At 60.9% G+C, this 14,759-nt stretch overlaps 1 protein-coding gene across 1 annotated transcript in view; it reads left to right on the forward strand.

The window, feature by feature from the left end:
* The window catches only part of PCSK7 (proprotein convertase subtilisin/kexin type 7), a 19,067-nt gene that overhangs the window by 1,420 nt on the left and 2,888 nt on the right, over positions 1-14,759 (forward strand). The window contains exons 2-12 of the mRNA XM_015428043.1: positions 11-266; positions 472-606; positions 1,980-2,145; positions 6,306-6,396; positions 6,651-6,705; positions 7,028-7,166; positions 8,493-8,593; positions 10,805-10,975; positions 11,116-11,223; positions 11,765-11,867; positions 14,565-14,721. Of these exons, the coding sequence (XP_015283529.1) occupies positions 11-266; positions 472-606; positions 1,980-2,145; positions 6,306-6,396; positions 6,651-6,705; positions 7,028-7,166; positions 8,493-8,593; positions 10,805-10,975; positions 11,116-11,223; positions 11,765-11,867; positions 14,565-14,721 (1,482 nt within the window). The remainder of the gene's footprint in view (positions 1-10; positions 267-471; positions 607-1,979; positions 2,146-6,305; positions 6,397-6,650; positions 6,706-7,027; positions 7,167-8,492; positions 8,594-10,804; positions 10,976-11,115; positions 11,224-11,764; positions 11,868-14,564; positions 14,722-14,759) is intronic.

Genomic DNA, 14,759 nt, shown 5'->3' on the forward strand with positions numbered 1-14,759 from the left:
CGCTGGACAGGCAGGCGGAGGCGCTGGCCCGGGCGGCCGGCCTGGTGAACGCGGGCCGCGTCGGGGAGCTGCGGGGCCACTACCTCCTCGCCTACCGGCCCTCGGGAGGCCCCGGCGAGGCGGGCCCGGAGGAGGCCCAGCGGCGGGCGGAAGCCGCCTTCGCCCGGCACGACGGCCTCCGGTGGCACGCCCGGCAGCGGCTCCTCAAGCGCTCCAAGCGCAGCCTCCACTTCAACGACCCCAAGTTCCCCCAGCAGTGGCACCTGGTGAGTGGGGCATGGCTCGTGGGGCGGGGAGAGGCCGGAGCAGGAGCAGGAGGGGCCCTTGCTGGCCGCCCCCCCCCGCAGGGGAGAGAGAGGGCCCGGCGCCAGCAAGAGCAAAGCCTCTGTGCCCAGTCCCCGGGCAGGCAGGCAGGCTGGCAGGCTCTCCCTGTGCCACCCCAACTGCGCCCTCCGCCCACCTTGTCTTTAGAGCAACCGCAAGAGTCCGGGGATGGACATCAACGTGACCGGCGTGTGGGAGAGAAACGTGACCGGCCAGGGGGTGACGGTGGTGGTGGTGGACGATGGCGTGGAGCACACGGTTAAGGACATCCAGCCCAACTACGTGAGTAGCCCCTGGCAGCGCTCTTGCGGGGGCTGGAGGCGGAGGGGGCTCAGGCACCGGGAGAGGGTGGGCTGCACCCAGAATGCAAAGGGAGCCCGGCTCGAGAGTGAGAAGCCCCCCCCCCCCAGGGTCCAGAACCCTGCTCTTCTGCAGAGTCCTTGCAGGTGGCCAACAGAAGCGGCCCGTCCAGCCCGGTCTGCACAGTGGGGCTCATCAGGCCAAGCGGGGAGGGCGCTGAAGGCAGGGGCTTTGTTGGGTTCCATGCTGGGAAGCGCTTCCCTCATGCCCTCCCCACTTGCAGGGTGGTAGGCAAGATCAGCCCCCAAGCCCTGGAGCGGACGGAAGATGCCATCCCCCAAAGGACCATGGTTGGGTTGAAAGAGCCCAGGGATGTCCTCTGTCAGGCAGCAGGAGCTTCTCTAAAGGCCGTGGCGGGCAGGGTGATGATCCCGCTCCCCCGGCAACGACAAGGAAGTCCTGCTGCTGCTCCTGCTCCGAAGGCAGGGGCTTTGTTGGGTTCCATGCCGGGAAGCGCTTCCCTCGTGCCCTCCCCACTCCCGGAAGGCTTTAGCGGAAGAAAACCCTCTTGCAGGGTGGTAGGCAAGACCAGCCCCCAAGCCCTGGAGCCGACGGAAGATGCCATCCCCCAAAGGGCCGTGTTTGGGTTGAAAGAGCCCCTCCCGGTGGCAGGACGTAGAGGCAAAGCCCAGGGACGTCCTCTGTTGGGCAGCAGGAGCGGCTCTAAAGGCTGTGGCAGGCAGGGTGATGATCCCACTCCCCGTAAACGGCAACGACAAGGAAGTCCTCCTGCTGCTGCTGCTGCTGCTGCTTTGCAGGCTGCCCTGGGGCGGAAGGGCCCTGTTCTGGCCTTGATTCTGGTCTGTGGGCGCCCAAGCCCTGCAGCAGTGACTGACAAGCCCTGGCAACAAACAGTGCCCGCCCCGGACCTCTGGAGGCCTCTCTTGGCCTTGCAAGCTGCCGCTGGGAAACCGTCTACATGGGAAGAGGCGTACCAGGAAGCCGGGTTGTTTCCAGGCTGGGGGTGGAGCCCCGGCAGGCTCTGCTTGGCAGCTCTCACGGTCCTGCTGGAACTTGCTTGTTGCAGCAGCCCCAGGGGACTCCGAGAAGTTGCTTCTGCTGCTCACCCAGCCCCTCCCTGAGCCAAGAAGCCCGGCCAGCCGACTGGCCGGGGTTGGGGAGCTTCTTCCAGTTTGCCACTGGTCCTCTTGTGTTCCCAGGCTGCAGCAATTTCAAATGTTGCTTCTGCTGTCCTTGTGTGTTTGCTCCCTAATGTGTTTGAGCTTTTTTGGGGGGTGGGGGGTGGCGTCCCACTTTCCTCCAGAGTGTTCAGCTCTGGGCCTGGTCTTTTCCAGAGCCCCGAAGGCAGCTACGACTTGAATTCCAATGACCCTGATCCCATGCCCCACCCCGATGAGGAGAACGGGAACCACCATGGGACCCGATGTGCCGGAGAAATCGCAGCCGTCTCCAACAACAGCTTCTGTGCCGTGGGAGTTGCCTACGGGAGCCGGATTGCAGGTACCCCGGAGAGAACCCCCCCCCTCCCCCTTGGCTGCTTGCGAAGGGGCTCCCAGCGTGAACACTGTTGGATACGCACAGCTCAGCAGACTGTTGGATACGCAGCAGCTCAGTACATGACGTCAAGAGGGGAAAAGGGTAGCCGCTGGGTTCCAGAGGGAGAGCCGCTTCGGCCTGTTGCAGCAGAAGGGGAGAGGTGTCTTGCGGTGGCTTAAGGACTAACCTGCATAAACTTTCATGGCCCACTTCTTCTCATGCAATTGTACCAAATTCAGGATCTGATGGAAAAGCATCAGCCCAAATAGCCCTGCTTAGCCCAGGCTTGCCAGGGCTGGGAAGCTAAGCAGAGTTGGCTCCGGTTGGTACTTGGATGGGAGGCCAGCGAGGAAGACACGGGTTGCTGTGCCGTGGAAGCCACCTCTGCCTGCCTCCTGCCCCGGTGGACGGGGTGGCCACGAGTCACTTGCCACTGGATGGCACATTGTTCATTCATTACAGGGGAGCAGATGAGGGAGGAGAAAGGAGAATTGCGTGCTGCACGTGCAAGTTTTAAGTGGTTTTTGCAGATGTATTTATTTATTTATTCATTCGTATTTATACCCCGCCCTCCCTGCAAGCAGGCTCAGGGCAGCTTACATATCTATAAATGACCATTCAGTTCACATAAAATCAATTTTAAATTTCAAATACAGTAAAACCATAGACTCATAAGGTGCTAGTGCTGGTCCATTGGGCACATAAGATGGCATGCTGGAAATACCTTGCAGCCGAACAGTTTGCCACTCAGTGGTCTTCCTGAGCCCAGTGGTGGAGGCCAGATGTTAGAACTGCGGGCCGGCTCGTTGGTAACAGTGGGGGCGGCTCCTAGTTGAAAGCCTGGTGGAAGAGCTCCATTTTGCAGGCCCTGCGGAACTGCACAAGATCCCGCAGGGCCCTGATCTCCTCCGGGAGCTCATTCCACCAGTACGGAGCCACCACTGAAAAAGCCCTGCCCTAGTGGTGGCGAGCCTGGCATCCTTGGGGCCTGGAATCCGGGTCAGTCGGTTCTGGGACCCCAACCTCAGTGCTCTCTGTGGAAAGGCGGTCCCTCCGGTATGTCGGACCCTGGCCATTTAGGGCTTTAAAGGTAATTCAGTATGCTATTGGCAGCCAGTGCAGCTTCTTCAGCACAGGCTGGATGTGCTCCCATTTGGGAAGACCCATCAAAAGCCTGGCCACGGCATTCTGCACTAGCTGCAGCCTCCGAATTTGCAACAAGGGCAGCCCCATTTACGCTTGCCACGCTTTGCATTGCGTGATTGCCAAAACAAAAACATTCAGGACAGGAAAGTCTCTGGCATCCAGGGGACCTGAGGGGGTCGGGATGCAGTGGATGGACTCCGACCGGAGTTCTCTTCCCTGGAGCCTTAACACCGTTCTGCAGACTCTGTTTTCCCTTGGAACAGACACCCGACTCCTGTGCAGAGCGTCCCCTCACCTTTCAGTCCAAAACAGGCCTCGTTCTCTCCTGTCTTGCGTCCTTGCTTGGGGCTGCTCCGCCTTAGGGAGTCGCCTCCTGTCCTTATTTCTCCTTGACCCATGCCTGGTGAGCTTGTGTGCCCAGCCACTGGGCATTTTTATTATTCAGTGCATTTATAGCATCCTTACAGGGTCAGGCAGGGACTGGATTGGCTACCCATTACGTATGTCATGGCTGTGCTGTCATTTTAGGCAGGAGGGCAAAAAAGGGGGGCTCCAGGGGCCATAAGATGCAGAAAGTTCAGTGTGAAATGTAAAAGGGAAAATCTCATTAAAGATGGAAGGGACAATTTCTGGGGTAGACTGGAAGTTCAGATAATTACATTTCACACTGGATGTATTGCATTTTACAGCTTCTGAACTCTGCTGTTTTCCTCCAAACTTTATCCATGAAAGCTCTACCTAGTCAGGAGCTGCTGCCTTGCCACTGGCCACAGAATAGTCTAGGCCAGGATGCTGCCCCTTTGCTCAGTGTTGGTTGGCGGGTTGTACCTGAGAACCACTGCCACGTTCTTGCCTGTGTGGTCCCCTGTGGAGTGTGGCGGAAGCAGCCATTGTGCCACGACCGTGAGGGTGCACGCAGGTTTCCTGTGGCCTTGCAGGACCTTGGCACGTGCTAGAAGCAGAGCGGGACCTTTTTTGACGGCGCATCGGGCATGCTGCCAAATGGTCATCTCCTTCCTTGACACAGGAGCCAGTTCGCCTTGCAGAGGTACAGCGCTTCTGGAATTCCCAGAGCAGCCGTCTGTCAGTGGGCTCCGTGCCTGCCACTGGCCACAGAATAGTCTAGGTCAGGAGTTTTGGGGTGTGTCCGCCCCGTCCCACTTCTTTGAGGCTGCTAGGCTGCAGTTGCCACTTTGCACAGCAGAGGGCGCCTTCTGCCCATAGGGAGCGGTGCGGCTTCGGTCCTTGGGGTGCCTTTTCAGCTCGGGAATAATGCAAGGCGGTTCGCTGCGGGTAGCTCTGCTCCTGTGCTGTTGTGATACAGGTGAAGGAAGGATCCGTGCTTCATGGGAACAGTGTTCCCTCTAAGCTGAGTTAGTGTGAGCTAGCTCACAGCTTTCTAGCTTCTGGCTCACATATTTTTGCCTTAGCTCAGGAAGGAGGACTCCAGAGCAAACTAATTCACGCAGTAGCTCAATCGCTCGCTCACAACCTTAACCCCAGCAGTTCACAAAGTAGAATTTTTGCTCACAGGACTGCACAGCCTAGAGGGAGCACTGCTTGGGAGCTGCACAAAGTGTTCACGACAGAGGCTGCCCCTCCTGCGCGTGAGAGAAGAGGCAGGCTGCCGGGATGGCCTGGGGGCCCTCCTGCCCCAGCTAAGGGGAGGCTTGGGGGGGGGATGCTGCTGCTGCTGCTACTCCTGCCAGGGACCGGCTGCCGGCGAGGGTCCCGTGCCTGCCGAAGCCCTTGCTGGCTCGCTGCCTGCCTCAGCCGCCCTGGCCAAGTGGCGGCTCCTTGAGTCATTGTCAGAAAGGGTGATTGCGGGTGGGGGGGGGGGCTCTGTCTGGCTAGTTTTGCTGCAGAAACTCTCCCAGAGGGGGGGAGGCCTGGAATTACAAAAAGAGCCAGCCACCCAATGGAAGAGAGTCAGTGTCTCCTGGCGATTATAGATTAATTTCTTGGAACATAAGAATTGTGCTGGATCGGACTCTCCTGCGCAGCATCCTGTTTTCCACGGAGGCTGCCCAAAGCCCCCCCCCCCCGGCCTGTTTTTCCCCACTCAGCAGAGCCGCTCATTGGCTAACAGGTCCTTGAGGCATCTTTGGGGGTCCTTCGGGCAGGAGTGTGGCGGAGGAGCAGCCTCCGGCCAGTGGGGGGGGAGGGGAGGCTCAGGCGGGGCCATTCCAGGCTGAGCCTCGCAGGAACACCTGCCCTGCATCTGTGTGGCTGAGGGCAGCCAGCCCCTCCCCTCCGCAAGATTTCATTTGTTTTATTTATTTGAACCATTTTCATGCTGCCTTTCCGCCCAGTCAGGGCCCCCCAGGGCAGCGAACATAAAAAAACAGACAGTTAAAAACAGCCTTTAACCATTATAAAATAATGCAGGAGAAACGCATAAACAGACAATACCGGAACCAGGGAGGAGGACCACGAATGGCTCTGCCAGATGTCATGGGCCAAAGACACCAATAGAGGGAGACAGACAGACAGATCTCCCCGGGGGGGGGGATTCCGGGGTCTCGGTGCGCAGTGGAGAAGGCCCTTCCTGGGGTTCAAGCCTCAGCTGTCGGGGGAGGGGGCTGAGTGAAGCGGGGCCTCCGAGGATGACCGGAGTGAGCCGGTGGGTCCCGGGGGGAGAAGGCAGTCCTTAAGGGACCTGGGTCCCAGGCCGAGACCGTGGAGTCTGGGAAGCCCCTGCCAGCCCCACTTTCCCTCTGACCCCCCGCAGTGCTTCGCATGTACTGAGAGCTCTCCGGCCCCTGTGGGTTTGGGTCTCACAAGCCAGCGAGGCAGGCCGCTCCCCTCCCCTCCGCGGAGCAGGCAGAGAGGAGGGAAGAGCGCTTGCCGAAAGCAGCTCCTTTTGCGTCGGGCTGCCTCGGGACACGCCCAGCTGGGTGAGGGGGGGGGGCCTTGGCTTGTGTGTGTGCCCGGCTTTGGGGGGCCCTCCAAACCCCTCCGTGTCATTGGCCGTGCAGGGATCCGGGTTCTGGATGGGCCACTGACGGACAGCATGGAGGCGATCGCTTTCAACAAGCACTATCAGATCAACGACATCTACAGCTGCAGGTCAGTGCCTGGGCGCTGCGGGGGGGACAAGCCCTGGCCCAGAAGTCAGCGTGGCAGGGTGACTTCCTGACCGCCTGTCAGTCTCGCTGGGCTTGGGGTCACCACAGCACAGGCACCGAGCTTGTCATCCTTACATGGCCATAAGTCCCCAGGGGCTGGTGTGTCCGGACCCTCCCTCTCAGCCCCTCGGAGCTCTGGAACACATTTGCCCACGTGTGCTCCTAAGCACTGCTTTGGGGTGTCTCCCTGCACAGCTGGGGTCCAGATGACGATGGCAAAACCGTGGATGGGCCTCACCAGCTGGGAAAGGTAGGGAGGAGTCCGGTTGTTTTGCTGTGGCTTCACGTCCTTCTGGGAGGGCAGAATGGCAGCGGTGCAGCTTGGACGTGTGGCCTCCTGGGGCAGGGTTGCTGCCATTCCTGAGGTTGCCCGTGCGAATGTTCCAAACCCACCCAGCTGGTCCGGTGCAAGGCGAGGGGAGAGCGGCTTTGAGCCCCAGCGCCCCTCAGCAGCAGGGTGCCCTGGCTGCTCTGTGTGTGCATCTGTGGTGGGGAGCGCCTGTCCCATTCCCCGGCACGAGGAAGCCCTCCTCCTCCTCCTCAGGAAGCCGCTTGTCTGTCCTCTGCTGCAGGCTGCCTTGCAGCATGGCGTGATTGCTGGCCGGCGGGGGTTTGGCAGCATTTTTGTGGTGGCCAGTGGCAATGGAGGGCAGCACAACGACAACTGCAACTACGACGGCTACGCCAACTCCATCTACACCGTCACCATTGGTAAGCCCGTAGGGGCACCTGGGGGCACCCCGTGTATTTGCTGAGGTGGAAGGTTTCTGCATGTGTGTGTATGAGAGAGCGGAAATTGTGCTCCTAGACGGGATCCAGAAGCCCTCCTGCAGGGCAGGCCTCAGCGGTGCAGCTTTCCAGCTCTTCAGTTTGACTCTCCTGCCGTCACCCTGTGGCACTGAGACCGCTTGAGAGCGGGCAGGCGGGGCTTCTCTGCCCAGTAGCCAGCCACCCATGCCAGGCCAGCCTGCTTCCATCTCTCCAGGGCTCCTTGCCTCAGTCTGCAGTGACTGAGTCTGTGGCCCAAAGTGCAGTTTTGAGAGGCAGTGTTGTGTGACACAGAGTGTTGAGCTGGGTGGGCCACTGGTCTGGTCCAACACGGCGTCTCTCATGTTCTGACACGCTTAAACAAGGCCTTGCCTGTGGCTTTCCCTGTGAGATTTGACTTGCTGCTGTTGGAAGCAGGATGTGGGTCGGATCCCACTGCACGGCTCTTACAACCGATGAGTCCACGGGGAGGAGGGAGAGGTCTATCAGTGGCTACCGGCCACGACTAAAGCAGAATTTCCATGTTCAGAGGTGGTCAGCCCCTGAATCCCAGAGCCAGGAGGCAACATCGGGGGAAGGCCTCGGCCTCTATGCCCTGTTGTTGGCCCTCCAGAGGAACCGGTTGGCCGCTATTTGAGACAGGAGGCTGGACTAGAGGGACCCTCCCTGGTCTGGCCCAGCAGGGCTCTTCTTACAAATTCTTAACATTAGAGGAAGGCCTTGGCTTCTAGCCCTGCTGCTGGTAGGCCACTGCTCTGATCCAGCAGGGTTCTTAGATGGTCTTATATAGACCGTGAACATGGCAGGTCTTAGACAGATTGTTCTTGCTGCAAGTATTGGTACTCATTTGTTTTTGCCTTGACTGAAACATGCTTCTGTTTCAACAATGCGCTTGGGCTTATTCAAGTGGTCCAAATTCTGGCCGCCCAGAAGAGCGGAAGCTGATGTGCCAGAGCCTCCTGGGGCCACGGCTCCCACTGTCTCAGTGCAGGATACAAAGGCCAGGCAGGAGACAGTGGGACAGATCCCCCAAGATGCCACGTGCTGATCACATCCCGTGGACTCTCCCCAAAATAAGCAACTCCACTTTACTAGCGGCACTTCTGAAAGGTGGAGTTGACGTTCTGTTGGAAAGGGGGCTTGCCACCTAACCTGGGCCACAAAAAACGGGGAGGGGGGAGCCCCCTCCCTAGGACTGGACTCATGGGCTGGGGTTTGTGTGCCTGTTCTCCGTGCTGCCAAGCCCCCCCCCCTCTCTCTCCTCCCCAGGCGCAGTGGACGAGATGGGGTACATGCCCTTCTACGCGGAGGAGTGCGCCTCAATGCTGGCCGTGACCTTCAGCGGGGGGGACAAGCTGATGAGGAGCATCGTGAGTTGGGCCTCCCTCGGAAGTGGGGAGGGGCAGTCGGGGGGCACTCACGTGCCGTTCCAGACCCCTGGCTTCCCTAGCCTTCCGGTGGGGTTTCTGCTCATCCAGCAGGCTGTGGTGATGCTTTGGCTGCATCACAACCCTCCCTGCTTACATTCTGACTTGGCCTTTGATCTTGTTGGAAGAGCGTCAGGAGAGCCCTGTGGGATCAGACCAGGGAGGGTCCATCCAGTCCAGCCTCCCTTCTCATGCAGTGGCCAACCAGTTCCTCTGGAGGGCCAACAACAGAGGCCTTCCTCTGATGTTGCCTCCCGGAAGTTTGGTGCCTCCGAATGTGGAGGTTCCCCTCAGCCACCATGGCTAGTAGCCACTGATGGACTTATTCTCCATGAATCTATCTCATTCCCCTTTAATGCTGTTTATTCCTGTGGCCATCACTACATCCTCTGGTAGCGAATTCCGGTGAAGTCTCGGTTGGGGAGGAAGGGCTTGGCAGTCCACAGAAGCCTGCACACGAGTTTCCTCTCCCTGCCCCTGTGACTCCCCCCCCCCGCGTGAGGAGACCCCGGCAGATCCCCTTCTGAAGGACTGGTTCCCCCCAACCTGAAACGGCCTCCTGACATTTCTGTTTACTTCCCCCCTCCGTCTCCATGTGCTTCCAAGGCTGTCCTGGGGGGGGGGGGGGGGCTGCCTGGTGGAAGGGGCGTTGCCCTTTTTTACAAGCCAGGCAACATGAGCGCAGGGTCCAAAGTCCACCCAGTCCAGGGGCCACGAGGAAAGTGCCAGCAGGGCCAGACTTTGATCGGGATTCCAGAGGGCAGCCGTGCTGGAGGGCGGGGTGTGTGTGTGCTCGCCTCGCCTCCAGGAGCGCCGTCGTATCTGACCAAGGGAGCTGGGGCTCTCAAAAGCTCAGCGCCCCCCCCCCGAAAAAACCCTGGCTCTCTTCAGTGGCAAGGGGGGTCCTTTGGGCCCCCCCTCTTGAGGCCATGAACACCCACGGCCTCCGCTTCTCTACCCTGGAGGAGGAGGAGCAGCCCCCCCAGTGTGTCTTCTTTTTTCTTTCTTTTTTGCCCAGTCCCACCGATGGCCAGAGAATCCCTTCCTCCCCAGAGCAGGAAATACCCCAACGCAAGAGATGTGTCTTCCAGGCAGACACGGCTGCAGAGTTTTTATCAGACACTTAAAAGTGAAAGGGGGGATCAGGGTCCAGGGTCTCTTCATCGCCTGGCTCAGCAGGCGGGTGGCATATTTCAAAGAGGGAGGGAGGGGGCGTGGGGGGTCTGGGAGTCCCGGCCCTCTATCCCACGTGGCCCAGCCCTGCCTCAGAGAGGAGGGGGGTGCCCCATGGCCCTGGAGGAGGCAAAGAAGTCCCATTTCCCAGACTGTTCAGAACCACAGGTTCTGTGGTCCTGGTAGCAGCAGCAGGAGGTCCTTGGGGGGGGTCTCCCCCCTCAACGAACAGGGCGCCAGAGGCTGGCAGACTCCTGCTCCCGGGTTGTGCTCCAGGCAGTCCGGCCCGCCTCGTTCCTGCACCTGCGCAGGAGAGGAATGGAGCAGGCAGGGCCCGGAGCGCAAGGGGGAGTCCAGGCGGCTTGTTCTTGTCCTCAAGGGAGAGGGGCCTGCTGCTTTCCCGGCCCCATTCCCCAAAGCAGAGTTCACCGCCACCGCCCCCCCCCCCAAGGCTTGCCTCTGAGTGCAGCAGCAGCTGTCCCAGTTCTGCCCGAGGAGAGGGCAGGGAGGGCAGAGTGGCTCAGCCGCTGGGCCGTGGGCTGTGAGAAGGAAGCGGCCCTGCGCAGCCCACCCGCCTCGAGGGCCTGCCGTGTGTGACGCAGGGGGTGGGGCGCTACAGCCATCTCTTTGCCGCCCAGGCAGGTGCCCGCGGGTCCTCCAGCCCCCCGGCTCCCCTGAACTAGTAGCCCTGCTTGTGCCTGACTTCGTGTGAAGCTCCTGTCCCTCAGGGGCCGCCCCGCTCGCCAATCTCTCCTGCTCCGGGTCGTCTTAGGTGGGGTGGGGTGGGGAAGAGGCTCTGTGGGATCTGGCCTTCCTTGGCAGGTCCGCCCCCGGCTCCAAGAAGGGGGGCTGTGTGGCTTCAGCATGCCCAGAGAGTTGGGATGAGTTCTGGCCCGGGGGGGGGAGGCTGGAGCCGAGGCCTTGTTGCCCCCGCGTTGAGTCCGCGTTGCCCCGGCTGACCAGGGCTTCTCCCCTTTGCAGGCAACGACCGACTGGGACTTGCAGCGGGGCACGACGGGGTGCACCGAGGGCCACACGGGCACCTCCGCCGCAGCCCCTCTGGCGGCTGGCATGATCGCCCTCATGCTGCAGGTGCGCCCCTGCCTCACCTGGCGGGACGTCCAGCACATCATCGTCTTCACGGCCACCAAGGTGAGCCCCGCAGCCCCCCTCTTCCTCCACCACTCCGACTTAGGGGAACCCGGGCCTGAGCGGGGGCTGCGGACTGACGGTTCTCTCTGCCGGCCTGCAGCAGTGATGCCCCCTCCCCCCCCTCCCTCCCTCCTTTGCAGTACGAGGACCATCGTGCCCAGTGGGACACCAACCAGGCCGGCCTGAGCCACAGCCACCAGCACGGCTTTGGCCTGCTCAACGCTTGGAGGCTGGTGAATGCTGCCAAGGTAGGGCTCAGCCCCCCCCCCCTCGGGCTTATCCAGGCCAGCCAGAGCCCCCCCCTCCCCCGGGGTGGGGTCCCCTGGGGGTGCCAGAGGAGAGCATGGCAGCCTCCTCTCTGAGGGGAAGGGAAGGTCTCCGGGGGGGGGGGGACTCGGGATCTTGCCCCCCCCCCTTCAGCCTTTCTGACCTTGGGAAGGAGCAGCAGTTAGCTGGCTCCAAATAATTCAAGGGGACAGATCCACACACAGAGAGTTTTCCTTGTCTGAGGTTTCTCTCCCACCCCCTAGCCCCGCTCCCCAGCGGCTGCTGTTGAGGGACGTATTTGGGTGCCCCTCACCCCGAGGCGGGATTGGGACCAGGCCTGTGGTCTGGAGGGCCGCCACCGCCCTTGCCCAGCTGCTTCTCGGGGGCCCGGCTGGCGTCAGAGTCCAGGAGGAAGGCCGGAGGGTGCTGGGTGTGGCCAGGAGTTCAGGGCTGAGTGCTTGGGGGGGGAGGCTTAAAATGGGGAGGCTGCCGGCAGTGTGACCTCTTCTTCCTCCCCGGCAGATCTGGGACTCCGTCCCCTACTTGGCCTCCTACGTCAGCCCCCTCTTGAAGGAGAGCAAGGCCATCCCCTTGGAGCCCCAGCGGCTGGGAGTCACCTGGAACGGTAGGGGCAGCTTCCGGGGGCGGGGGGGGCTGTTCCTCACAGTGGGCCTCGGTTCGAAAGCTAAATAGGCTGAGCTGTCGTGAGCTCCTGTGGGGACCCCTGGAGTTCACCTAGGCCGGGTTCCATCCTGTGGAGGGGCTGGGGCTCCCCGGGAGAGAATGGCCTCCCACAGGGACTACGGTTCCCAGAGTTCCTTGGGGCCCCAGCGGCCATGAGAGGGGGGTGGGGAAGAGCAGGGGAACAACAGCAGGTTGGCCACTAGTGGAGGTGAGGCTGGGGGAGCAAGGGGGGGGCCAAGAGCCAGGCGAGGCTCGGATTGCAGGGAAGGGGGGCTGTGCCAAGAAGCCGTGTTAGTTAGCGTGTGCCCGGGGTGGCAGTGGAGAAAGGGGGCTAGAGCTTTGGTGCCAGCTCTCCCCTCCCCAGCCATTCCCCACGCTGTCCTGTCCAGGAGGAGGAGGAGGACGGGACAGAACGGCGGCTCCCTCCCTCAGGCCCCGCCAGGACCGAGGCCCGCCGGGATGGGTGGCAGCCGCCCAGACCGGCAGCTCCTTCTGCCCATTTTAGGCAATGCTGCTGCTCCTGTCTTGGCCACACAAAGAAGGCCGCCGCCGCCCCGCCCCCGCTCCCCTCCCCTCCTCCCCTCCTCCCCTGGCAGCCTCTGGGCTTCGAGGCTGTTTGGGTCTGTCTGTCTTTGTTGTGCTCCAGAGGACTTTTGATGACCCCCCCCCCCTTTGCAGTTCTGCTGGGCCCACCGAGACCCTGTGTGTGTGGGGGGGGATCTGAGCCTTCGACTTCTCTGCCCCCCCTTCTGCCTGCGCAGCCCTAGAGGGAGCGGGGGGAGGGCCGAGGCCCTTTGGAGCCGGGGGACCCAACCTGGGCAGGAGGAGAGGCTGAGGGAGCCGGGGGAGGGGTGTCCGGCAGGGAGTGCCCCCCCCTTCCAGCAGTGCAGGGCCACCACCCCCTAGGGGGGGGTGGCAGGGCCCGCCAGGTGTGTTGCAAGAAGCGGTGTCACCCTGGCACGTGTGCGGTGGCGGGGGGGTCCTTCTCCCTCCCCCTCCCCCTCCTCTCCCCCCCCCCCTCCTCTCCCCCCCTCCTCTCCCCCTGTTCCCAGCCCTTGGAAGAGCCATAAAATTCCCAGGGACTTGGAAGGAAGTTCAGGCCCTCTCTGATGTTTCCCCTAAAAGGAGTTCTTGTGAGCAAACTGGGCAAGCACAGGCAAGATGGTGGCTGGGAAATGCCAGAGACGCTGCCGGATGCCGGAGAGGCAGGCCAGGCCGGGGCCAGGAGCCGCCTCAGGAGAGGGGGGGCGGGGATTAACCCTTTCACGGGGGCTGGGGGATAAGAACATAAGAACATAAGAGACGCCAATGTTGGATCAGGCCAAAGGCCCATCCAGTCCAACACTCTGTGTCACACAGTGGCCAGAAATACCAGTGCCATCAGGAGGTCCAGCAGTGGGGCCAGGACATTAGAAGCCCTCCCACTGTTGACCCCCCCCCCAAGCACCAAGAAGACAGAGCATCACTTGCCCCAGAGCCCCTAGCTATACCTTGTGGCTAATAGCCACTGATGGACCTCTGCTCCATATGCTTATCTAATTCCCTTTTGAAGCCGTCCATGCTTGTAGCCGCCACCACTTCCTGTGGCAGTGAATTCCATGTGTTAATCACTCTTTGGGTGAAGAAGTACTTCCTTTTATCCGTTCTAACCCGACCGCTCTGCAGTTTCATGGAGTGCCCACGAGTTCTTGTATTGTGAGAAAGGGAGAAAAGTACCTCTTTCTTTACCTGCTCTTTCCCATGCATAATCTTATAAACCTCGATCATGTCACCCCTTAGTCGTCTTTTCTCCAAGCTAAAGAGCCCTAAGCGCTTTAACCTTTCCTCATAGGGAAAGTGTTCCAACCCTTTTATCATTCGAGTTGCCCTTTTCTGCACTTTTTCCAAAGCTATAATATCCTTTTTAAGGTGTGGTGACCAGAATTGCACACAGTATTCCAAATGAGGTCTTACCATTGATTTATATAGGGGCATTATTATATTGGCTGATCTGTTTTCAATACCCTTCCTAATAATCCCCAGCATAGCATTGGCCTTCTTTATTGCAGTCACACACTGTCTCGACATTTTCAGTGAGTTATCCACTACAACTCCAAGATCTCTCTCTTGCTCAGTCTCTGCCAGTTCAGACCCCATCAATGTGTATTTATATTTAGGATTTTTGGCTCCAATGTGCATCACCTTGCACTTGGCCACATTGAACCCCATTTGCCATGTTGACGCCCACTCGCTCATCCTTGACAGATCCCCTGCGGGGATGATGCCTGGCCAGAAGGGGATGATGCCTGGCCAGAAGGGGATGATGCCTGGCCAGAAAGCCGGGGGGGGGGCTAGCAGGAGGGGGTTCCCGGGGGACGGCAGGCAGCTTGCTGATGGCACCAGGTGCCCCTCGGCCCTTTTCACCCCCCTCCGAGGCAGAAGGGAGTGGTGGGTTCCTGCAAGGGGGCTTGGGGAAAGGAAGAGAAGAGAAGGAGGGCTTGCCTCAGAGCAGACCCCAGCTGGAGCGGCCTTGCCAGCCAGGAGGGTCCCTGCGCAGAGGCAAGCCGTGTGCTGGGGTCGCCCGGGCAGGTCACGGGATGCCCTGTGGTCACGCCCGGGCACCCTGCGGCTACTCTGTCCTCCTGTGCTTCCTCCCCAGTCACGGAAGCCGACCTGGAGCTGTCAGGGATGAGGACCCTGGAGCACGTGGCCGTGACGGTCAGCATCACCCATCCTCGCCGGGGCAACCTGGAGATCCGCCTCCTCTGCCCCAGCGGCATGGAGTCTCTGATCGGGACCGCGCGGAGCATGGACTCGTGAGTGCGGGGCGGGGGCGGGGGCGGGAGAGCCACTG

The sequence above is a fragment of the Gekko japonicus genome, unplaced genomic scaffold, assembly GCF_001447785.1.
Source record: "Gekko japonicus isolate JY-2015 unplaced genomic scaffold, Gekko_japonicus_V1.1 scaffold1031, whole genome shotgun sequence".
Classification (NCBI taxonomy): domain Eukaryota; kingdom Metazoa; phylum Chordata; class Lepidosauria; order Squamata; family Gekkonidae; genus Gekko; species Gekko japonicus.